Source organism: Colossoma macropomum, unplaced genomic scaffold (genome assembly GCF_904425465.1).
Source record: "Colossoma macropomum unplaced genomic scaffold, Colossoma_macropomum, whole genome shotgun sequence".
In the NCBI taxonomy this organism is placed as follows: domain Eukaryota; kingdom Metazoa; phylum Chordata; class Actinopteri; order Characiformes; family Serrasalmidae; genus Colossoma; species Colossoma macropomum.
The window spans coordinates 3,973,514-3,998,962 of NW_023494800.1; the positions used below are offsets into that span (position 1 = coordinate 3,973,514).

Below are 25,449 nucleotides of genomic sequence, written 5' to 3' on the forward strand. Positions count from 1 at the left end.
ACGGTAGAAGGCAGCGAGTTTACAGCGCAGCAGTTTCTCTCCTTTCTCGTAGGCGATGGAGTCAGAGCCTCTGAGGTCATTCACTGGGGTCACCATACCCAGACCTACACAAACAACACAGACATCAGATTAACAGACTCCCAAAAGTATGAAATGACTTGATGAAATGGACTGGAGCAGTGTGGAAACGTGTGCTGTGGTCTGAGTCAACCTTTCCGACTGTTTGTGTAAATAATGGATGTTGTGTTCTCCTGGCCAAAGAAGAACAGGACCACCAAGACTGTTACCAGCATAATGTTCTAATGACAGTGTCTGTGTTTACATGCAAAGATTTTCGCCAATCCGACTGAATACATTCGGTTCTAGATTAAGACTGAGGTGTTTATATTCTCACTCTACTCAACAATCTGATGAAAATCTCTGTTTACATGCTCACTACAAGTAATCCGATGTGTAGAGAACCACTTAGCGTAAATGTTACCATGACAACCAGCATCACGTGAGTCCAGTCAGAGTGAGATGAGCAGCAGTGAGCAGTGCTTGTGTTTTTAAGTGCTTTGAAATGATGTCAGACTCAGGAAAACGTCCTTCACGTCCTTATTAAAGAAGGCCGAGAGGAAGACGTCGTGTTCTGAGACACATAAGCTGGACGTCCGTCCCACCGCCGTCTTTTAAAGACCAGAGCATAAACTTTGTCTCCTCTGCAGACCAGTTTCTGCTCCGCCATGTTGAACGGTATAAACTTTCACTATAATGTGACGAACATGATCAGAACGGACTTAAACTTTCTGATAGGGAATGTAATCAGATACAGGCATTTACACAGATATTTGCAGGTTTACCCACCTCGATCAGTCAGAAACTGTATTCCGAATGGCCTCAATTGGACTTTTCTATTCCATTTGAGGTGTTTACATGGACATATTCTATTCTGATTGAGCTATTAGTCGGATTATCAGGTTGTATGAAACTGGCTAGCATCTGTCATGGTATGAGGGTTATTACTGGGGAACCTGCATATCTGTAAAAACATCATTCATGCTGAACACATTTTGAATAACATGTTCTGCCTTCTAGATGACGTCTTTTGTTACAACAGCATGGCTGTGTAATGAGAGAATGCATGTGCTAGATTGGCCTGCCTGCAGTCCAGAACTCTCCCACTGAAAATGTGTGCAAAACAATGAAGGCCCTGTCTAGTTGTGCAAAACTAGACCTGTTTGTGTCTTTAGTCCCCAAATGATTATTGAGTGCTGTTTAAAAGCAAAGGTGATGTAACAATGTGGTAAGCATGTTCCTGTCCCACCTTTTCCGGAACGTGTTTCAGGCCTCATATTCAGAGTGTGTGTGTGTGTTTACAAACAATAATAAAGCTCATACACATCAAATATTATGGTTTTAACACAGATAAACAGAATTTACTAATCACTGCTTCTCTTTTTATTAACATTTCACACACTGTCCCAACTTTTTTTGGAACTGGGTTTGTAATTATGTTGCGTTGGTTCACCTCCTGAACTGCTTCACTGTTGCTCACGTTTTGCACTTCGGAGCTTCAGCATTTTATTTTAAACCAAAAGGCTCCAAACAGAGAAGTCTGGGGCAGCAGTCTGTAGCTGGAGGGTATTGCCTGGGGCAGACGGCAGCGGGCTGGGCTAGGGGGCAGGAGTTTGTCTTTAAAAGAGCAGCTAATCCATTCAGCTCTGACTGCCAGGACCACAGGCATCTCAGAAAGCATTAAATAAGCCTTCCTTAATGAGATAATGGGACTCAGTGAGGTGAAAAGGGTCAGTTTGCATGTGTGTGTGTGTGTTCACGTCTGTTTTCTTGTGTGTATTTGTGTATTTATGCACATGTACAGTACCGTTTTAAAAAGTTTGGAATCACTTGTAATAATAATTAACATGAAACGACTAGACCCAGACAATTATTACAGTATATTATAATTTAATAATTTAATTTACTTAAGCAATTTTGGGGTATATAATAACCCTAAAAATGAATAAGGCTTTAAAAACTTAATATTAAGTTTACAGTATTACTGTTGAACAACTTCACTGTATATGATAACAGAAGCAAAACCATCCACACTTTTAAAAGGTAATGCATACGTGCATGACTGTGTCTGTATTTCTTTCCATGCGCACTCACTCATGTTAAGGGCGGCCATGCCACCCTGCGGAGTGGCGGGGAACATGGTGGGGACGCTGGTGGTCATGAAGTCAGCGATCTGCTGCAGAGCCAGGAGGCTGGTGGGGTTCTTTCCTTTCTTCATCTGATCCTGAATCAGAGACTCCAGCTCGTCACAGAAAGCCTAAAAAAACACAATAAAACTCTCACTTTTCCAACTCATCCAGTACCACAAGGCTAATGTAGCTAACAGTGCTGCAGAATTACAGTCCCCAGTTAGCACTGTACAGACTGCATGAGTGCACTTTCACACTTGGACTGTTTCACTATTTAGGTGGTCTCAGAATGCCGAGTCATGGTTTTAGCACATATGTAAACATGTCAAACGAAATCCAGCCTGTCTAAATCCAAAAAACCCAGACTACCTCTGAAGATGGTCTCCATACGGCACACCATTAGTAACACATTTGATCCAACAATCAGTCTACATAACCATAATAATCCATCCAGGAGGAGTTAATCACTTAAAAAAACACATTTTTGAGTGCAGGGGATCTTTAAACACCCTACCTGAATTAAAATCTCTGTAATGTACAACTCCAATATAGGGTTAAAAGTTATACAGAGTAAACTATTGTTTTCTGGATTTACTGCTGCTAAAAAGACAATCCTACAAAACTGGATTACCCCTGGACTTAACTTGGAATCATTCTGGGCTGTTAATTTACTTAACACAGCAAAACTTGAATGTACGGCTGCGCGACTTAACCATGCTAAGCACATGACGGTTGAAACATGGCACATTTTTGTGTTACGTATTTTGGATTTCCTGCAAGGTATACATTGAATATGGACATTTCATCTCTTATTTAATTTTGTGATGTTGTACCTATGATCATTGTTGCGGTCCATGTCTCTTGTGTGTGTTTTTTTTTTTCTAGCTGTCTGTTGCCCCCTATCCCCTTGTTGTTTGTTGTTTTGTGAAATAAAAATTCTTGATCACAAAAAAAAACCTCTGTAATGTGGTTTATGGCTTTTTTTAAACAGTGACAAAACTGTAAAACCGTATACGGTTATCTATGAAAAACAGCTAAATGTATGGACAAAACTGGTGGCTATAAGGTTGCATTACTTTTTAGCTACATTAGCTTCACAGCTCCAGTGCAAAATCAAAGAAGCGAACTTCAGACAGCAAACATGTCTTGGCTGATTAATTACATTTGGGGTAAGAGCAGGAAACTGTAAATTAGACTGATATCTGCCACTGAGCTGGCTGGTTCTGTTTACTCTCATCACTCATTAAGAGGGATGACTGGGCAAAAATACACTATATGGACAAAAGTATTGGGACACCTACAGGAGCTTTTATGAATCCCATTCTAAATCCATAGGCATTGATATGGAGCTGGTCCCCTTTTGAAGCTCTAACAGCTTCCACTCTTCTGGGAAGCTTCTACAAGATGTTGGAGAGTGTCTGTGGGAATTTCTGCCCATTCATCCAGAAGAGCATTTGTGAGGTCAGACACTGATGCTGGCTCACAATCTCCATTCTAGTTCATTCCAAAGGTGTGTGATGGGGTCGAGGTCAGGGCTCTGTGAGGGCCAGTCAAGTTCTTCCACACCAAACTCACCCAGTCAGGCCTTTATGGAGCTGCTTTGAGCACTGGGGCTCAGTCATGCTGGAACAGAAAAGGTTCTTCCCCAAACTGTTCCCACAAAGTTGGAAGCATAGAATTGTTCAAAATGTCTTGGTTCTGCTGAAGCATTAAGATTTCCCTTCACTGGAACTAAGGGTTCTAGATAAACCCCTGAAAAACAACCCCATATCATCATCCCTCCTCCACCAAACTGTACAGCTGGCACAGTGCAGTCAGGCAGGTAACGTTCTCCTGGCATTCGCCAAACCCAGACTCGTCCATCAGACTGACAGATAGAGAAACGTGATTCATCACTCCACAGAACACAGCGCTTTACACCACTTCATCCTCCTGTTAGTAATGGGTGTAGCTGAAACAACTGAACTCAATAATTAGATGTGTCCTTTAGATTTTGTCTATATAGTGTCCATATCAAGCTATTTAATCATAACAAGCCATACAAGAAGAGTTAACCATTTAAATAGCATATTTAAGTGCAGGGGATCTTTAATGCTTATCTGTTGTGAGACCTTTTCACACATAATCTAGCATTTCACACTCATTCATATATATAATGCACTGAAACCTTCACATAAAGACCTATGTGTATCTTGTTGTAGGAGTAGGCGAAGTGGAAGAAGAAATGGATCTACTGATCAGTAATGGCAGCAACAAAGTTCTCGTTTCTCTTTCACTCAGACAGAACTGTGAGTGGTGGCGTTCAAGGCTCTGCTTCAGCTCAAAGCTCCTACAGGAGAAACCGTGAGTTCTAATGCGAAAGCATATATGTTTTCAGAACTGGACATGCCACCCCCATATGAAAAACATCTTAAAGGAGGAATTCCACCACTCCTCCTCAGAAAACGTGTGCATAATTAAATGGCTAAGATGTAAACTCATTCAGAGTGTGAAATGCTCTGTTCTAGAAAACACACAGAATCAGAATTATTCACAGTGGTGGTGATAGGAACCAGACATCCACCCCTAAGAGCTCCCTCACAGAAAGTCATTACATGAAATGGTTATGAATACGATGCCTCAGACACTGTTTTACGAAGGTTTTGAGAAGATTTTGGCCTTAAAGTCCATTCATGTCGAAGGGATACATGCAGGGTGTTGTGAGGCAAAATAGTCCCCAAAGAAAACTTATTTTTCCAGATTTATCACTATTTTACAATCATCAACATTCCGTATAAAACTCTGTAGGTTCATTGGTGGTTTAGGATAGTAAATAAAATGTCTATATTTGTGTAAAATGTCTAAAAATGTCTATTTGTGTTGTAGTCATGGCAACCCCTGGTTCCATTCACCACCACTGTGAAGAAATCTGAGTCTCTACAATCAACCATTTCACACCAAACCACTCTGAATGACTCTGTTTACATCTAAAAGATTAAATTCTGCAGAAATCTAGAAAAATCAGCGGAATTCTCCTTTACAGCTTTGTCGACCCCCTTTCGTGCACAGAAACTGTACTAGAAATACTGAATAAGTAACTGTTAAACACCCATAGCGAAAAGAATCAACAGTTATGGTCATTTTTGTCCCTGCAGTCCAGGCACATGAGGTTTCTGTCACACAGCACAGCCACGAAGGCAGAGATATACAACAGCAGCACCAGCCAGAGAGGAACCAAACGATCCAAATCCATTTCCAAATATTCAATAACGCTCCTAATCCCAGCCACAAGGGAACGCAAGAATAAAAATGAGTGCTTTATGTGAGAGCGCAGTCCAGTGGAGGATTATAAACGCAACTGAACTGGCTTTTGCTTTACCTACAGCTGTGATGGCTCAACACTCGCAGCTTCACCGAGCTGCTGGTGTTTCGCAACATCTGGCGAGAAGACGCTTCTAAATCACATACAACTCATAAACCAAAAATGAAAAAGGAAAGAAGAAGAAATCCTTTTATTATTAGGCAATGGAAGAAGTCACTGATGGAACTTGTTGCGCATGAAGAAAATATCATTTTATAGGTAATTTAACCACCACTGAGCGTTAATTCCCTCAAGTTAGATCACGAGTGTTGGGGCTGTTAAGACAGCATCAGCTGTGTCCTCTCATGCTCCTCCTTCTTCTTCCCGGAGGGTCTCTCTCTCTCTCTGAATAGACAAACGGGGGGATTCTATCCCACCCTATGCTCCCTCTAGCATCATAAAGACAATCTTTATCTGCAAAGGTCTAAACAGTTCACAAAAACGGCCTTCTTGCTCAGAGAGCTGAGGCAGAGAGGGAGCTCATCAGGGGGTTCAGTGTTGGCTGAATGCACTGCAGTCAGTGACCCAGCAGAGCGAGCCTCGGTTAAAAACAGAGCGACAGTGAGCCTGAAGTCCGATCACATGCTGATGGGAAAAGTGTGGCGTATTAATCTGAAACGGTGCTGAACAGCGTATCGCTTGTTCATCGTCATCACAATATTCGCCTTCGCAACACTGAGGACTGAGAAAGCAGCAACACGCTACTGATTAGTGCTGTAAACACTTAAACAAGATTCTTTAGTACAGAAAATGGTTCTATATAGAACCATGAACACTCAAACAACCCTTTGCATGATTAAGGGGTTCGTCAGATTGATGGACAATGTGCTGTGGATGGATCTACGTAGAATCTTTTTGAAAAGGGTTCTATATAGCACCACAAAAAGGTTCTTCTATTGTTACAAGCTTCACATCATAACAACAGAAGAACCCTCCGGGTGCTATATAGAACCCTTTTCAAAAAGGTTCTATACAGAACCATGTACAGCACATTCTTAGGAATCCTTTCATGAATCAAAGAACACTTTAATCACAGAGAATCTTATTGAAAAGGGCACCAAAATATATAAAGCACCAAAAAGGGTCCTTTGATGTCAAGCTTGTTATAATAGAGGGACCCTTTTGGGTGCTATATGGAACCTTTTTCATGCAACGGGTTCTTTGAGTGTTATGGTTCTATTTATAATGATTTTCTTTACTAAAGAACCCTTGAAGAATAGTTTTTCAGCGTGTAATTCTAGGGTCCGGTCACTAATTACTGGTCTTGGTCTTGCCTTAATAATTCTAAATATTTCAACTTCACTTTAAAAAAAAATCAAAAAGATGTTAATAAAGTTAATATCAGTTTTACAAGTTAAAATTTAAGTTGTCAGACACCTCCAAATAGAAAGTACCCTATAAATGATGATTTTGTACGTATTTGGCTTATTAATATCTCAATTGCTACCTACAGACCTTAACGATCTATTAATCTATGGTAAATATTTAAGATCTGAATACTAAATTGTTTTTTAGTAGTTTTTTTGGGACCTCAGTTTGGTGATTTGGCACTGTATGCATGTATGTATGAGTGTTTACCGGACTCTGCAGTATCATGGACACTCTCTTCCTCTGCTCCATCATGTTGAAGTCCTGTCGGAGGTCCGGCGCCATGTTCCTCTCTCTCTGGTACTCAGCGCTGCTCTCGTCCACACGGTCGAAGTAGCGCTCCTTATGGGGTGGGTTGGTGGGGGCGGCCGTCACCACCCCAGCACCTGAGTCTCCGTTCATCCTGCGATCAGCACCTGCAAAAGGGCAAAAGGTTCTCAGGTTAGAGAGCCAATTTTATATATCGTAGCCTACAAGAGTCAATGTCGATGTCACTGACTGACTGGCTGGCTGGTTGCCCAAGATATGCAGCAGGGGGCGCTATACACTATTGTATGTTACTCTCATTACCCCCCCAACTAGTACTGAGCAGTATGGCCAAAACTGTTGCATATATAAAATGTATTATTAAAATATTACCAATATTCCCCAGCAATTATTTCCAGTCATACAAAACAAGGCTCCCGTGTTTCTGAATGGGCAGCGTCCTATAAACCCCACAAAAGTCACAAAAACATGTTTATCACTGGTAAATTCTGACAAAAATCATGTAAATACTTTGTAGCGTTCACAATTCAAATAACATAAAAAACGTTTTTTTTAATCACATATCTCCACATTGAGGGGAGCTTCTATACTGTGGCCACGTTTTACTTAAGTGCGGGACTTTTTCCCCATAAACAGATGCCATGTTGAGTGTTATGAGCTTTCTCATCAGTTTTATGCTATGGTTTCCCTTTCTTTTGCAAGCACAGAGCAATGCAATAGTTAAAATATTAAAAATTGGATATGTAATTTGAAAAAGTGTCACTTTTACTTGTTTTAATGAAAGCATATGCTTTCCTGCATCGTTTTTTATCAGTGTAACAGGAAAAAAAAACCTTTTGTTTATGGAGTTAAATGCTGACAAGTCCCCAGTAGACAAAAGTTGGCCAAGAGTACGTTTTCATGATCTTAAACGATGTTTACACTTTACCACTCATCACTGACAAGATCAAACAGTCGCAGCAACCAGCCCAGGCTTGCCAGATTGGGCCAGATTCCCCTCAATAATAACTTATTTGTTTAGCAGTAATGTTTTCCATGATCTTTTTCATTTTTATTTTAATAATAATAAGAGGAATAGTAACAACATAAGAAAACATTCTAACATTCAAATATTTGAGACAATATTCAACAGAATATTTGAAAATAAAATTATTCACTAAATGTGCCTTAAATTATTGTCCAGGTTAACTGATACAGACGTGGCAGACAGGGGCTAGATTAAAAAAGTCTTATTTCTTTTAAGCACTCAGTTCAGTGAGGTCGTCCTAACCCGACTCCTCCCTGCCAGGTCAAAAGGAAGCGCAGCATCAGTTTCCTGAATGCTCAATTTCCTCCAGCTGTGACAGATTTCAAAACACCACAACACAAAGAGATAAGATAATAAACACACTCCCCACACACACACACACACATATACACACACACAAACACACTCTACACACACACACACTGTCCAGACAGACAGGGAGTGGACAACAAACTACACAGAAACTTTATTACAATACAAAACCTTCAAAGCCTCTCAGGCGCAGGGAGCGCACGGCTGTGTGTTCAAGAGTTTCAGAGCTTTAGACCGCATTTATAAACATAATGTGCCTGAACACAGTCCATTAAACAGGGGAGAGAGAGAGAGAGAGAGAGAGAGAGAGAGAGAGAGAAAGAACGAGAGACAGAGAAAAAGAGAGGGAAAGAGAGAGAGAAAGAGAGAGAAAGAAAGAAAGAAAAAAAGAAAGAAAGAAAAAAAGAAAGAAATCGAGACAGAAAGAGAGAGAGGGAGAGAAAGAAAGAACGAGAGACAGAGAAAAAGAGAGGAAAAGAGAAAAAGAAAGAAAAAGAAAAGAGAGAGAGAGAGAACAAGAGACAAAGAGAGAGAGAGAGGGAAAGAGAGAGAAAAAGAAAGAGAAAAAGAAAAGAGAGAGAGAGAGAGAGCGAGAGAGAGAGAGAGCGAGAGAGAGAGAGAGAGAGAGAGAGAGAGAGAACGAGAGAACAAGAGACAGAAAAAGAGAGAGAGGGAAAGAGAGAGAAAAAGAAAAGAGAAAGAGAGAGAAAAAAGAGAGAGAGAGAGAGAAAGAAAGAGAGAGAAGGAAAGAGAGAGAGAGAGAGAAAGAAAAAAGAAAGAAAGAACGAGATAGTGAAAAAGAGAGGGAAAGAGAAAAAGAAAAAGAAAAAAGAGAGAGAGAGAGAACGAGAGAACAAGAGACAGAAAGAGAGAGGGGAAAGAGAGAGAAAAAGAAAAGAGAAAGAGAGAAAGAGAGAAAGAAAGAAAGAAAGAAAGAAAGAAAGAAAGAAAGAAATCGAGACAGAAAGAGAGAGAGGGAGAGAAAGAAAGAACGAACGAGAGACAGAGAAAAAGAGAGGGAAAGAGAAAAAGAAAGAGAAAAAGAAAGAGAGAACAAGAGACAGAAAAAGAGAGAGAGAGAGAGGGAAAGAGAGAGAAAAAGAAAAGAGAAAGAGAAAGAAAGAGAGAGAGAGAAAGAAAGAAAGAGAAGGAAAGACAGAGAGAGAAAGAAAGAAAGAGAAGGAAAGACAGAGAGAGAGAGAGAGAGAGAGAGTGAGTGTGTCTGTTTTCTTAACATTATTAATTATATCAGCACTTCTACTCAGCAAACACCATGATAAGCCCACAAACAGCAACAAATAAAGTGTGGTATTATATATTAAAGGGCCCATATCACAGAACATTTAAAAACGTTTAATGCACAAACATCGTCAGATTCAAAACACTCCACTCCATGTATCACAAGTCCATGTATAGAAACTATACAGAAGCTGCAGACACAGGCCATTTTAAATTCATTAACATATATCCACCTATCCAGCCTATAGCGGTTTAGCTCCGCCCACTCACACTGAAGCTATAAGGAAGCATTTCAGTCTGGGCTGCTTTTTGAACGAGGCACAACACAGGGAGCCAATCAGAACAGAGCTTGTTTACACCTATCAGTCTTAAAGGCACAGTAACAGAAACAGTCTGTTATTTACGTAATGATATCATCGTACTGACCGCTCTTATATGGAAACACAACAACCGGTTATGGACGAACCGGTCAATCCGCTCTCAGGCTGAATAGGTGACTGTGGTTGTGTTTCGCCAGATTCTCATTTGGATCACAAAGAGGCCGTTAGTAACGATCTGGATCACATACAAATACAGCACTGTCTCCAGTTCTGACCGGCCTGGCCGGCCACTCACTGTGGGAAGGTTTTACGTGCTGCTATTCTCTACTTTTACAAGATTGCACAGACTGAGAGAGAGAGAGAGAGAGAGAGAGAGAGAGAGAGAGAGAGACTGACTCAGCTTTATTGATTGTCTAATGTCTTTTGTCAGAGCGAGTGCTCTGTGGTGCCAGTGGGCTCTAACTCTTCTTGCACTAAAAGCCTCCAGCCTGAAATCAACCAGCACAGAACACAACAATATAACCACAGTGTAACTCCAGGGCCAGAGGAATGCTTTGAGACTCCAATACAGACATTACAATTAACAATTCAGCAACTTTCTGGTCACCCACTGTTGATACAGCTTGTATAATCTGCATAGAAAAGCAGTGACCAATAGAATGGACACTCTAGAGAAGCTGCAAATGAGCCTAAGGTCACCATCCCCAATGCCAAGCGTGGGCTAGAGGGGTATAGAGCCCCCCAGCATCGGGCTGTGGAGCAGTGGAGCTGTGTTCCCTGGAGTGATGGAGCTCCATCCAGTACCTTTGGGATGAGTTGAAGTGATCCAGAACTGACCATCCAACATCAGTATCCTCACAATCAAATCCTCACAGCAATGGTCAACATCTAGTTTAAAGCCTTCCCAGAAGAGTAGAGGCTGTTACTGCAGCAAAGAGGGACAAACTCACTATTAACACCCTTCATTTGAGAGGAAACGCTGGAGGAGCAGGTGTCCACAAACTTATACACCATGCAGTACATTAAAAACACTGGCGAACTCCTGATGTAATGTAGTTCAAATTGGCTGCCGTTACTTTGCCCAAAGTTATTTATGTTTGTTGAACCGTATTAAACTTAAACTTCAAGAGATTTTCTCCATAGACGATCCCCATATTTCGTTTGTGGCGGTCGTGCCACATTAAATAAACATACTCAATCAATTTTAACTCAACGCTTAACTGCTCTGCAATTCATCCATTTAAACAGGACTAATTCTGCTCTCTCCATAGCGAATAATGCAGTGCTCTCTAAAGGGGAGCTCCACCGCATTTTTCAAAATTTGACCATAATTCAGGTGCCAAGATGTAAAGAGCAGCAGAGTAGTTTGATGTGAAATGCGCTATAACACAAATATAGACATTTTATTTACTATCTAAAACCACCAGTGAACCTACACGAGTCTTCTGAGTTTATATGGAATGTTGATGGTAAAATAGTGGGAATTCTGAAGGAGAGAGGAAAAAAATGGTCTCAAAAGATCAAAAACGTCCTGCATGTATAGGACAGCAGGAGCAGTGAGAGTGAGGGGGAGGGGGAGGGTGTGTCCACTCACTGTCCACTCTATTAGACACTCCTACCTTGTCAGTCAACCTTGTAGATGTAAAGTCAGAGACGATAGCTCATCTGCTGCTGCACAGTTTGTGTTGGTCATCCTCTAGTCCTTCATCAGTGGTCACAGGACGCCGCCCACAGGACGCTGTTGGCTGGATGTTTTTGGTTGGTGGACTATTCTCAGTTCAGCAGTGACACTGAGGTGTTTAAAAACTCCAGCAGCACTGCTGTGTCTGATCCACTCAGACCAGCACAACACACACTAACACACCACCACCACGTCAGTGTTACTGCAGTGCTGAGAATGATCCACCACCCAAATAGTACCTGCTCTGTGAGGGTCCATGGGGGTCCTGACCACTGAAGAACAGGGTAAAAGGGGGCTAGTGGAGCTGATAAAATGGACAGTGAGCGTAGAAACAAGGAGGCGGTCATAATGTTATGATTGATCGGTGTATATAAACACAGCAGATAAATTATTTGTGTTATCAGGACATTAGAGAGGAGAGTAGAAGAGATTGCTGATGCGGAGAGAGAGGAAACGTGCAGAGGATTTTAAATATGGCATTACTGGGGAAACATCTTTGTTCTCACTTTTTATTTTCGTGTTTTTTTATGATTTGCTCAATCACTGCACATTTTGTTAAAGTGCATTAAATAAAAAAAATAGCAACTGCACAGTTTACAGGTTAATTTAAAGAAATATGAGGGCTGATACCCCAAAAGAAGTCTGCAGTGAACCGGCCTGAGCCTCGGATCTGTACGCGCCCAGCCAGCACCCCTGTTGCTGTAAAAGCTATCTGTGCGGAAGCTTTTAGAGGCACTAAAACTCTTCAGACGTCTAGCTCCTATTGCCAACACTGTAAAGAAATCAGTCGGTAAGCTTCTCTGCAACGAACCATTTCATACCAAACCCCTCTGAATGACTTTGTTTACCTCAGACATTTATGCGTAAATTTTGACATATTGGTGGAATTCCCCTTTAAGTACTAACAATATCTGACAAAATGGGATCACCATAACTGTAAACATCATCATATTACCCATCACTACGTGACTGTGATTCATCCAGAGACCAAACGGCACACAAATTCTGTGAGCGGTTACCAGGCTTGTGTGTATACGGCAGCTAACGGTGGACGATATGACATAAAAACAATATCACAGTATTTCAAGACATTTTCATGACACGCAATGTCACAATATTTTGTTTCTGCCATCTGATGAGTTAAAACAGACATGAAAAGAACCAGTGGTGCCACATTTTAAAAATACTATCAAAAATATCATGAACAGAATTATTTTTATTCAACATTTCACACACTGCGCTGCACTAAATCCAATTAAACAGGACTAATTACATTCTCTTTGTAATGAAACACGCAACGTAATTCAACACAATAAAAGATAAATACTGTAATGTTGCCCATCAATATTTGCAAAGGGCAATATTGCAACAGCAATTAACAACTGATATATCATGCAGCCCTATAATGCTCAGTGTTTTACCTGCTCCACCACACTTTAACAAGTGTAGGAGCCTCAAAACAAAGAGCAAATTAAACTGTGCAGCGTTTTGGCCCTGCAGGACTGAAGCTGCGAGCCTTTAAAACGCAGATCATGACTAAAACAGCTGAAACTAAAGTTATGAAGTGAAATCTGACCTCCACTCTGTAATGCACAACAGCCCCAGAGCAGGAAATGACTAGAGAGTTGTGTAATGGGTCCAGCCTCTGGCCAGCTGTTCCACACAGTCACACACTGAAGAGGATAAACCCAACTGCACTCACCATCTCCCCCCTAAAATTTCATCAGAACTGCCCAAAATGGTTCCATTTAGACCTCATGCAATAAAAATATACCCGAAACAGCAGGCAAATTACACGTTTTGTTGATTTTCTAAATGAAAACAAGTTAAAACGACCTCCACAGAGAACACACCGAAATATGACGTTTCTCTTTCGTGCACAGTTTCTGAATTTAACATATTGGAGAAAAACATTAAAACAAAAACATTTAGTAACGGTGTATTAAAATGTGCAGACACGTGTTCTCTGTAGAGGATGTGCTAACTTATTCACACTACAAAGGCACGTAATTTGACCAGAGGAACCACGTCAGGCACTTTCAGACTGCTTTAAAGGTGCAATAAGTGTTTTGTTTATGTGCATCACGGCTAGTGGTGGGAAATTTACAGGCATTAAGCTGATAATATGGACATTGATAATATAACTTTATATATAATGGATTCTATCATACAGAGTTATAAGCACAAAAACAAACAGCCCCACCCAAAAGCCAACTAAAACATGAGCTTCTTCTAGAGCCCATGTGTCAAACGCAAGAGCTGCACTACAGTCCCCAGCATGCACTGCAATGTAATGTGCTCTGACTCTCCTACCCCAACAGTCTATGGAACAGCGGTTACACCTCAGTTCTACACAATTCCACACCAGTCATCTCACCAAACACACTGGCTGCATTTCAACCAATATAAACACCCAACGTCAGCTCAGCAGCTCAGAAACGGAGCCAAAGCATTAATAAGCTTGCAGCAAAGAAAGGATGCCAAGTGTCTAGTTTAAGCAAATAGGTAGGTTTAAAAGACTGAGCACCTGGGGACGTTTGAATTTTGAATATTTTAGGTATGTGTGTAATATTTCAAGGTCTACTACAAGTGCCTGCATTATACTGCTGATGTTTTTGCCTATTTTGAATAAACAATGCCCAGTTCGGGTTACAGCACAACAATAATTAAAAATGAAATAAAACAGATTTGTTGAGATTTTTCAATACGGCCCGTTTAGCGGTTAAGTTTGACTCCCCTGTTCTAGAGTCAACAAAAAGCCCATTTAAGATCACTGCTGTGCTGCTCCTGGATTAGTCAGTGTAGCCTTTCATACTGGAATTTTCCCAATTTTCTCTCTACGCATCCCCTCCTAACAACAACTGTGGGAATGTCCCCCTCTACCATATGCATTGTAACATCTTGGTGCATATTATGACTGAGATACCTTCCTTTTTCAGTCTCTTAGTCGTTGTGTTGGTGATTATTTTATTTTGTATATTGTAAAGTATCGTTATCAGCCAAATAGAGGAAAACAGTGATACAAACAAGAGTTCATTTTGCACGAGAGTGCTGCTTTTGTTCTGTACCAAGTTTTAAAGTCCTAGTTTCCCCTCTTAATTCAAAAATGTAGTCAATCAATGAAGACATTTAGTGTCTGAAGTTTACCTCAAGTTTTGTACTGGAGCTATGAGGCTAATGTAGCTAAGTAGTGAAAGCTTATACCCCACAAACTGCTTGATTTAAAAAAAATATATTTTGAAATCCCAACCTAAACCTTCCTTCCAGTGGTTCCGCATCTCTAACAGACTTAATTACAGGGTTTCCGACACTACAACACACTGTTATCTATAAACATGGACTGAAGTACAGTCAAAAGCCAGGCTTCCATTTGGCTGCTACTGTTGTTTTTAGTTATCTCTACTTTTGTTGATTTTCATTTTTTCTCCACCATTGGAACTCAGCAGCTGCCCCCTGCATTGTGTGACCATTTCACTGTGGATGGACCCAGAGAAATGCTTCAAAATGGCCTGGAATAAAATCCCTTTACATTAACTTATATTAAAGGTAAAGAACATTTTTGCCCTCTCCTGTAAAGTTACCGTTTTGGAGATACTTGTTTTTCTTTGGACAGCGACGTTATGCAACATGCGTTTGTTGATATGTTTATAGCTGTATAGGCCCTGTAACCAGGACACCAAGCATGTCCTGGAAGTGCCCATTCGACTGACGCTTTAAGGCCCATGTGCCAAACACAAGGCCTGCGAAATTATTTTCATTTTCTATTAATATTAGCACATTTCACCATGAGCTGCACTACAGTTTCTACCATGCACTGCAACATACGATGTGCTCAGAGCCCCTACCCAACAATGATCCCTGGGACAGCACCACAAAAACAAAACAAAAAGAAAAGAGGCCAGGTGTCTGGGTCAAGCGAATGGGCAGGTTTAAAGAAACCTACTGTCACTGGGGAAAGAGGTTTACCAGTGGTCTGCAGCTGATGTAGTCTGTGACACTTTATTTTGAGCGGTCCTGTTTAAATGAAACAAACCCTTAGCAACATGTCAACAACATATGAGGGTTAGGATTAGGTTTTGGGTTGAGTTTAAGGTTAGGATTAGGATTAGGACCAGGGTGAGGGTTAGGATTAGGTTTTGGTTTGAGGTTAGGATTAGGTTTTGGGTTGAAGTTAAGGTTAGGATTAGGACCAGGGTGAGGGTTAGAATTAGGTTTTGGTTTGAGGTTAGGATTAGGTTTTGGGTTGAAGTTAAGGTTAGGATTAGGTTTTGGGTTGAAGTTAAGGTTAGGATTAGGTTTTGGGTTGAGGTTAAGGTTAAAATTAGGATTAGGTTTTGGTTTGAGGTTAAGGTTAGGGTTAAGATCAGGGCCAGGGTTAGGATTAGGTTTTGGGTTGAGGTTAAGGTTGGGGTTAGGATTAGGGCCAGGGTTAGGGTTAGAATTAGGTTTTGGTTTGAGGTTAAGGTTAGGGTTAGGATTAGGTTTTGGGATGAGTTTAAGGTTAGGATTAGGTTTTGGGTTGAGGTTAAGGTTAGGGTTAGGATTAGGACCAGGGTAAGGGTTAGGATTAGGTTTTGGTTTGAGGTTAGGATTAGGTTTTGGTTTGAGGTTAAGGTTAGGGTTACGATTAGGGCCAAAGTGAGGGTTAGGATTTTGGTTTGAGGTTAAGATCAGGGCCAGGGTTAGGATTAGGTTTTGGTTTGAGGTTAAGGTTAGGATTAGGATTAGGGCCAGGGTGAGGATTAGGTGTTGGGTAAGGTTGGTAAGGTTAGGTTTTTGCGTAATGGAAGTAACATATTAACAACACATCTACTTAATGTAAGTAATGTATCAACAGAACATCTACAAGATATTTACCTCAATGTATTCAGATGCTTCACTACTGCTACTTCACTGATATTTTGTTCATGTGTTGCTGATAATCTGTTAAGAATTAATTAATCATCTACAGAGGACCCCTCCAAATAAAGTGTTACCATGTAGTCTATTGTTTTACTCAAAACAATTTGATTTCATTTAAAGTTCCTGTTGAACCGTTCAATTATTCAGTGCCTATTTTTTGCTGCTGTAGTTTTGGCATATTTTAAACAACCAGTGGCCAGTTGGGGTCAAAATAGTAAAAGTAAAGTAAAAATAAAATAAAAACATAAGTGCTCCACGGATTTGTGGAGATTTTTTAATGTGGCCCTTGTAGTGGTTGAGTTCGACACCCCTGCTTTAAGGTTTTACAGAACGTTCTGCTCCGCCGTGCTGAAGGTCTATAACGCGGAACAACACCGTGATGTGTTGTTGGTCATTTCTCAGCTGGAATATCTGGAACGTTTCAGATGATGGACCCCCCCCCCATCCCCCAGCCCCCCACGCGCCTTCACAAAGTCAAGCTGAAAACGCGTGGGACGAGCGCTAGGCCACAGCACCCGTCGCCTTGGAAACCGGGCAGGCTTCCACCAACTCCCGGGACGAGATCTGGTTTCCACGGCGAACGGCTGCGGTTTCCTGAGCTACGGAGTCCGTGAGGGGTCCATCGGATGGAGGGGCTCTCTGTGAAAGTCCGGCTTTCAAAACAGGCCATTCATAAAACACACAAAAACACTGGATTTGGGAATAAACACATTCATTAGAGTGGATCATCAAAGTCAGGGCAACAGGATGGAGGAGAGACATCCTGCTGCTTTCTGCTTTTTTTCTTCTAAATGGACACTTCCTATAGAAGCAGGAAGGACAGTCCATGACATCAACCAGAAATCAACATCCACAGAAAAGGAAATGCTGTAGATCTTCCTCTGTATGGGTCAGAATCTCTAGAAGACAAGCATGGGGCAACATACGACCACATTAAGGCTCTTAGATGGCAAAGAAGCAGCAAAACAGTTTAACTCTGATTATTTTAAGAGAAATAAGATGAATATATGCCTTTCTGCCAATGTCTTTTTAAGACTTTTAAATGCTTTCTTGTTTATCTTTCACCATTAAAATATTTTGAAATTTTGTATGATTTTTTAAATCTAAATCTCAACAATTTTATCATGAAGAAAAATCAGTGGAATTCCCCTCTAAACACATATTTAGTAGACCTGTCCAGGCCCTGCTAGCTTTTATTCAGTATTAGCAACATTAGTATTTGGGTTTTACCGCTCCTTCACACTGCGCTAGGACTTCTCGTGGAGAACGGAGGATTAAAACCGAGAGCGATGGAGCCTAAAGCTCTCCAGTGTCAGTATTAAGGATATCCGCTGTGGCTGTTCTGCACAAATCCCATCCCTTTCTGTTCTATTCCAGGACATCGCTTTAGAAACCTGCCAGTCGGCCTAATCCACACACTGCAGCATCTAATTACAGTCAATGATGATAATCAGCTTTTTATGGTCTGCGTCACTGCAGTTCAGGCTAGCAGAAAGCTCTGGGTCTGCGGTTGCGTTACACTTTTACTCAGATCAGTTCTTTGAGGTTTAAAGGCCAATTTACACTGGAAGCAAATCTGAGGCGTTTTAGCCATCAGCCTGCTGCTTCAATTCACAGCATTCGATTGCGTCATTAAGAAGACCACGTCTCCATGTTGGCAGGTGAGCTGTGACTCTGATGATGCTCTGATAGAACTCGTCTTATCACAGTTACTGCAGATACAGCCCTGTGGGTGGATATAAACCTAGGACAACAGACCAGAATGACCACTTAAAGATGAAAAGATGTAGACGCTTTAGATCCAGTCTCCAGTGCTACAAGAAGAAGATTAGCTAGACTGGTGGACTGGATCCATATAACGTGCATCTCTACAGGGTGCAGAACATTCCAGTGCAAGATATTTTATAAAAACTAATAAACGTGGCTACCAAAACTGCCAAAGCCCTTAAATAATAAACTTATACATATATTTCAAGCTCAAGTCAGCTTCTAATTTGTGAGCTCCTCATCTGAATTTCCCGTTGCACCTTAAATGGTGCTGCAGTTACACTGAGTTGCCTTAAACATAGAATTTCAAAAGTTGGCAAATACGAAGACAACATCTGTTTACCTCAATAAGTGCATCAACTTACCCCAATAAATGCATCCTTACTCAACAAATAGCTAAAACTTTCGCTTGGAGACGTTTACTGCACAGCTACCAAGCACAGCAAAGCCAATTAGCCACCGGAGCTGCCGAACTCGTCTCAATAGCTGATCTAATGCCGCATCCCAAACCACACACTTCCATACTTCACCTACTACACTAATGAGTGCACTTATACACTATATAGTGCACTATATTCATACTATTTAGTGCGCTAGTGTGCGGTTTGGGACGTAAAAATAATGTAGCAGCAAATCTCAGCTGATTAGATTTTAGCTTTTTGCAACAAATCAAATGAAATCAAGGCAATACACTCAAATATATCAGTAAATATGCTTTAAAAATGATATATAAAAAGTGACTGCCTTTGTTGGATCTGTTATGTCTTGTTATCTCATTACAAACAGCCACGCCACTGCTGAATGAACCTGAAGTTGCCTGCCAAAATGGTGGCATCGGAAAACAATCAATGCAGAAATACTTTTGCACGCTACGTTTCAGTCTGAACAGCTCAGTGAATTTAGGGATGAACCCAAATTTAAAACTTTAGAATAGTCATTAAAATTAGAAGAAAAATGTAAACCAGCTGTGAAAAGTCCATGAACAAACTTTAAGTTGGCTTAACATGGCCAGCTAATAACTCTTAATAACGAGAAAAAAGTGTTTTTCACTCATTTGCAATCATTGTGAAGCTTACTGCAGGTGGTTGATATGGCATTCCAAGTGGTTGCTAGGACGTCTCTATGGTATCTTAATTAGTCGCTGGGGTGTTGCTAAGCAGTTGGTATGGTATTCCAGGTGGATGCTAGAGTGTTGCAAGGTGTCTGCAATGTACTCCAGGTAGTCGCTAAGGTAGTGCTAGATGGCTGCTATGGTATTCCACCTGGTTGCCAGGCTATTGGTATGTGGTTGTTTTGGTTTTTTGGTGGCTTCTAGGGAGGGTTCTTAAAAAAAATAGTTTTTTAAATGATTGCTATAAAAACAAACAATCTCATCGATGCACAGGATTCAGGCTCCACGTTGTACAAAGCTTGGTGGTCAAATTTTAAAGAAAACGTTTAAATTTTCCACATAAATTTATGTAACAATGTATTGTAGATGCAAACTGCGATGCAAATATGGAAATATGCATTGTACTGTGAAGTTAGTGTGTCATTACACCCTTAGAACTAGCCCAAAGTCAGCCCACTACAAAAATACAGGCCTATTCCTGAATGTGTGCTTTGCCAGCCCTAGCTGATGGCACAAAATGGTACACTGCCAATACTTTGGCATCCCCTAACAGCAATGATCAGACTACCGGCCCGTTCACTCCTCTCTGACTCGATGGACCCTCTCAGACAAATTGGGAACACTGTCAGTCTGCCTGTGGGCCGTCACATCAGAGCCAGTGTTTCCATCAGTTTTTCCATTAGAAACCAGACAACCTCAGTGAACTCCACCTCTAAAACACTTCTCCTTACCCTGCACAGCCCTGAGCTCAGAGGACCAAAAGATACTCTGTCACTGTGATGATTACACCCTCATACTGTGTAAGGTGTTATTCAGGCAGCTGCCAAAGGCACAATACACAATATTCATCAACATCAGGATGTTCAGTTTTCAGATGTTTGGAATGGAGAAAACAGTAGTGTCTCATTTTAATAAAGAAAATTAAATTCATAAAAAAAAGATGTTATAATGGGCTGATAATAATATATAGATCTATTTAGAGGTTTATTAGTCTAAATCTTTATTATTTATGTTCTTGAAGTACTGACCACACCTTTAAAACACCTTTAGGTTTGGGACCTAATAACACCATACTGTCCACTCAGAATTCATATACACATGCAATTTAAGATGCACTCATTTTCTCCATAGAAAAAGCACCGACCAACAAAATTGGACACTCCGGGTCACCTGCAAATGAGCCTGAAGTCACCATACCCAATGTCAAGAGTGGGCTAGAGGGGTATGAAGCCCCCCCCCAGCATCGGGCTGTGGAGCAGTGGAACTGTGTTCTCTGGAGTGATGGAGCTCCATCCAATACCTTTGGATTAGTTGGAGTGATCCAGAACCGACCATTCAACATCAGTACCTCATGGCTGAATGCATTCAAATCCTCACAGCAATGTTCAACATCTAGTGTAAAGCCTTCCCAGAAGAGTAGAGGCTGTTACTGCAGCAAAGAGGGACAAACTCACTATTAACACCCTTCATTTCAGAAGAAACAGCAATTGTGTACAAACCTATAGACACATAATGTACATATTTGTTTTGGGGGATCTAAACCACCCAAGACACCAAAGCCAAAACATTCTGTTCTGACCACAACTGGCTCTTCTGTGTCACGAGTCTGAGGAAGTGATGCAGCACGAATGCAGCCACCGCATGTTGTCATGAGGCAATCCGACTAAAAATATGCTTAACTGTGCCCGAAGTGTCCTTGATACACGGTGCAGTTTTCTGTATTACATTAGGTAAGATCAGCAGCAGTGGAGGGCTTTGGGCACAGTGACATGCTAATGAGAACATCCAGAAGCATATTCATGATGGTGACTATTGAAAAGAACATCCACCCACATCCACATCTCTTTCCCTCCCTCTCTCACCCACACATACCTGCTCTGCTCTTTGGCCAGGCATTCCAATCCCAATGACAAAACAGGCCTCTAAACACTGACATGATTACCAAGCAAGCAGTGTAATCTTTGGAGCCTGTTACCGAAGAAGAGCTAAAACATCGTAATGAACAGCCAACAGAAAAGCTCTAAAATGAGAGAGAAATCTTGTTGCATTGACTCCCATTCAAAGTTTTTTCCTTTTCCTGTAAAGCTACCATACTAGTGATACAAAGTTAGGGGTGGGCAATGTGATGATATCTTACAGTCATTGTGATACGTCACAACACACTTTTCTGAACTTAAAGAAAATTAAATTCATAAAAAGGTGTCCTAATGTGCTCATAAAGATATACAGGCCTATTTAGAGGTTTATTAGTCCAAATCTTTATGATTCATGTTATTAAAGCACTGAAAACATCTTTAATACACTCATCATAATACAATCATACTGTCCACTCATACTTCACATATACATGCGATTTAAGGTGCACCCACTGTCTCCATAGAAAAAGCACTGACCAACAAAATGGGACACTCTGGATTAGTGCTGGGCGATATGACCTCAAATCAGTATCACGATTAATTGAATATTTTACCTCGATTACGATTAATGAACGATTATTTTGAGGGTTTTTTTGTTTGTTTTTTCGCCCTCATAGTTCACTGACAAGGTTTGTACTGTAATTATGTCGTCAGTTTAGGACACTAAAAACATTAAAACACGTTTAATTAAATTTAGTGTAACATTTTTTGTAGAAGATTTAATAAACACTGTTATTTATGTATTTATTTTATTTATTATTATAGTATTTTTATATGTGGCACTACAGATTCTACTTTGTCTATTTCGACTTAAATCAAAATATCGTGATGCAGATTGATGGAGAATGTGCTGTAGACGGTTCTACATGGAACCTATTTGAAAAGGGTTCTATATAGCACCAAAAAAGGGTACTTCTATTATTACAAGCTTGAAATCGTAACAGCAGAACCCTTTTTGGTTCCATAAAGAACCATTTTCTTTACTAAGGAACCACTGAAGAACCATCTTTTTTAAGAGTGTAGTTATAATATGTTACTATATTATAATATTAACAGTATTGTTGTTATTATTGTTGTTCTAAAAATATAAAGCTATTGTTATTGTTATTATTTGCATGTTAAGAAATCCACTAAGGCTGCCCAAGTGCAGGGGTGAGCGTGCATCTTCCGGGTGGTCACCATAGAAACAAGGAACACATATCCATGGAAACGGCTCTCGGGATTACATAACAGTGTACAGTAACGCGCCACTTCTGGCATGAACTCGTCCCACACACACCAACAATCCAGCAGTGTGCTGTTCTTCACTCTCTCTCGCTCTCTCGCTCTCTCGCTCTCTCCATCGTTATGAAGCCTTCAGCTGGTCTGTAAACCTGACAGCAGCTCCAGATGTTCACACGCTAATCTATACGTCCACTTTTCTTTAAGGTTATTGTTTAATCATACTCTTTTCCTCTCCTCTGGGTCAAACCACGCTGAAACCACACTCACTCACTCTCTTTCTACAGCAACGTCCATAAGACTCCTTCACGCAGGTTTAACAGCAGGACCTGTTAGAGCAGATACTCTACAGTCTGCAGCTCTGAGGAGCCAGTGATGATGGTGTTATGATGAAAACAAGCTGGACAGAAGATGCTGCAGCACTTTCCATTACTACATACTACACAGAGAGAGGTGGGGAGGGGGGGATAGAAATGAGAGCATGACAGAAGAGAGAAAAAGAAAATGAGAAATGAGAAAGAAAAAGGTTGGGAAAAAATAAAGTGAAAGAGAGAAAGAGAGAGCAAAAAAGAGAAAGAAATATAGAGACAATGAGAATGAAAATGGACAGAAAGAGAGATAGAGAGAGAGAGAGAGATAGAAAGGGCAGGGGGAATAGAAACGAGAGAGCATGACAGAAAAGAGAAAAAAGAGAAACAAGAAAGAAAAGGGGAGAAAGAAACAGAAGAGATAAAGAGTGAAAGAAAGAAAAAGAGAAACAAGAAAGAGAGAAAAAAAGAGAGAGAGACAATAAAAAGAGAGAAAAACAATGAAAATGAAAAGAACAGAGGGAGAAAAACAAAAAAAGAAAGAGAAATTGTGACAGAGAATCAGAGAAATGATGAGAAAACGGAGAGATGGGAGAAAGAGGGAGTGTGTCAGAGTAAGAAAGACAGATAGCCAGATAGATAGACAGATAGATAGACAGGAGTACAGACAGACAGACAGATATACAGACAGACAGACAGACAGTTAGGTAGAAAGATAGATAGATAGATAGATAGACTGGAGTATAGATAGATAAAGAGACAGACAGATAGACAGACAGACTGGAGTATTGATAGACAGACAGACAGACAGTTAGATAGAAAGATAGATAGATAGATAGATAGATAGACAAATAGATAGATAGACAGACAGACAGACAGACAGATAGACAGACAGACAGACAGATAGACAGACAGACAGATAGATAGATAAATAGACAGACAGTTAGATAGAAAGACAGATAGATGGATAGACAGACAGACAGACAGACAGATTACGCAGCGACTGTAAATCAACACATGTTTTGTGTGCTGCAGTTCATCATTAGGTTGGAATGGTTTGCATCCAACCTCCTGTAAAGCTTGTTCAACCTACGGACGTATCTGTGGGCGGAGCATGGACGGGTCACCTGGCAGTGCAGCAGCAGCTCTGGCTTACCAGACTTTTTCCTTTCTCATTTCTTTACATCTGAACTCGTCCGGCTGTAGAAGACAACGGACCAATTACATAATCATCACTGTGGAGCCTTTAGGAGGTGGACTGTCTGAAGGATCCTGCCACTCAAACTCTTCGCTCTGTAATGTAGGTCAGATCCCACCAGTGCCAGAGCAAAGTGTGCGCAGGATAAGCCTGAGCAGAAATCCACCGTGTGGACCTGCTGAGAGATTTAAAGCCACCGAGAGCCCCCACGCATGAGGGAGTGGGTGGGTTTTAAGAGCCTTCACTCATGCTGGTTTCGTAAATAAAGGGAAGAAGAGAGTGGGAGAGAACAAATGAGAGAGAGAGAGAAAAAAGAAACAATGAGACAAAGAAGGAGATATTAATGCGTGGCCCCCTAATTTCTTTGCTTTAAGCGGATGACGCAAGGCTGTGGGTGTTGCAGTTATCTTACTGGTTTTTAACACTGGCTCCTGCTTTACTGTGTAGTTAAACTATTCTGGTTTCATTTTCTTCTTTGATTTGAAATAAAGTTTGCAGCTTCGAGTCCAAATCCAAGCTTTCCACTCAAGAAGTGCTGCTAGTTTTACTTTTTCTGGTTTTTCTTTTTGGACAGTGAAGTTACATCAGATCAATCATTTCAGTCAAGTCCATCTCCCACCTACACTGTTAGAAATAAAAGTTCTGTTCAGGTACATTTTTGTTCATCAAGGTACAAACAGTGTATACGTTCCCTCAAAGGTACAACAGTGGTTTAAGGTCTGATTGTGAACCTTAAATAAGTTTTTCAGGTGAAAAGTTCGTATTTGTACCTTTTCATAACCGAATGTTTTAAAACAGAACAGTAAAATAAAAGCCTGGAGACGAGACGGGGTGTGTGGAGTCAGTACAGCTTAGAACATACCATTTCAGTGGATTATGGTTCAGTTATGTTCCCTGACTAAAGGTACTGAGATGGAGCCTTGAAGGTCCCACACCAGTGACAAGAAGGGCATCTTGATAAGATTTAAACCACATGCAGTTACACTTGGTAGTCAAATGCACCTCCGGTTAGTCAGACTGAAATCTGATTGCTGTGTGGGATGGAATATGCAAATCTGCTTGTTAAGCGGCAACCAATTACCAACTGTTTATAAAGTCGTCTGCAGTTTGCACAGTAGTGTCTGTCCATATTGCTATTAAGCATTTTGCTTTGTCCAGTCCCTGACCATGTGTATCCTCTGAGATTATCTTCACCAATCACACAAACAGTGACGCACTGTGTGGGGAGGAGTTTCAGTTGCACTGGGAGGAGTTTCGTTTGTGCTAGGAGGAGTTTCAGTTGTACT

At 40.8% G+C, this 25,449-nt stretch overlaps 1 protein-coding gene across 15 annotated transcripts in view; it reads right to left on the reverse strand.

The window, feature by feature from the left end:
* Positions 1 to 25,449, reverse strand: part of add1 (adducin 1 (alpha)) — a 76,914-nt gene that overhangs the window by 35,283 nt on the left and 16,182 nt on the right. For all 15 annotated transcript variants that reach the window (XM_036587597.1, XM_036587596.1, XM_036587599.1 and 12 more), the window contains exons 2-4: positions 7,105 to 7,310; positions 2,152 to 2,314; positions 1 to 104 (exon numbers count right to left, since the gene is read on the reverse strand). The exon at positions 1 to 104 is cut by the window's left edge and continues 48 nt beyond it. In XM_036587597.1, the coding sequence (XP_036443490.1) occupies positions 1 to 104; positions 2,152 to 2,314; positions 7,105 to 7,296 (459 nt within the window). In that variant the 5' untranslated portion in view covers positions 7,297 to 7,310. The remainder of the gene's footprint in view (positions 105 to 2,151; positions 2,315 to 7,104; positions 7,311 to 25,449) is intronic.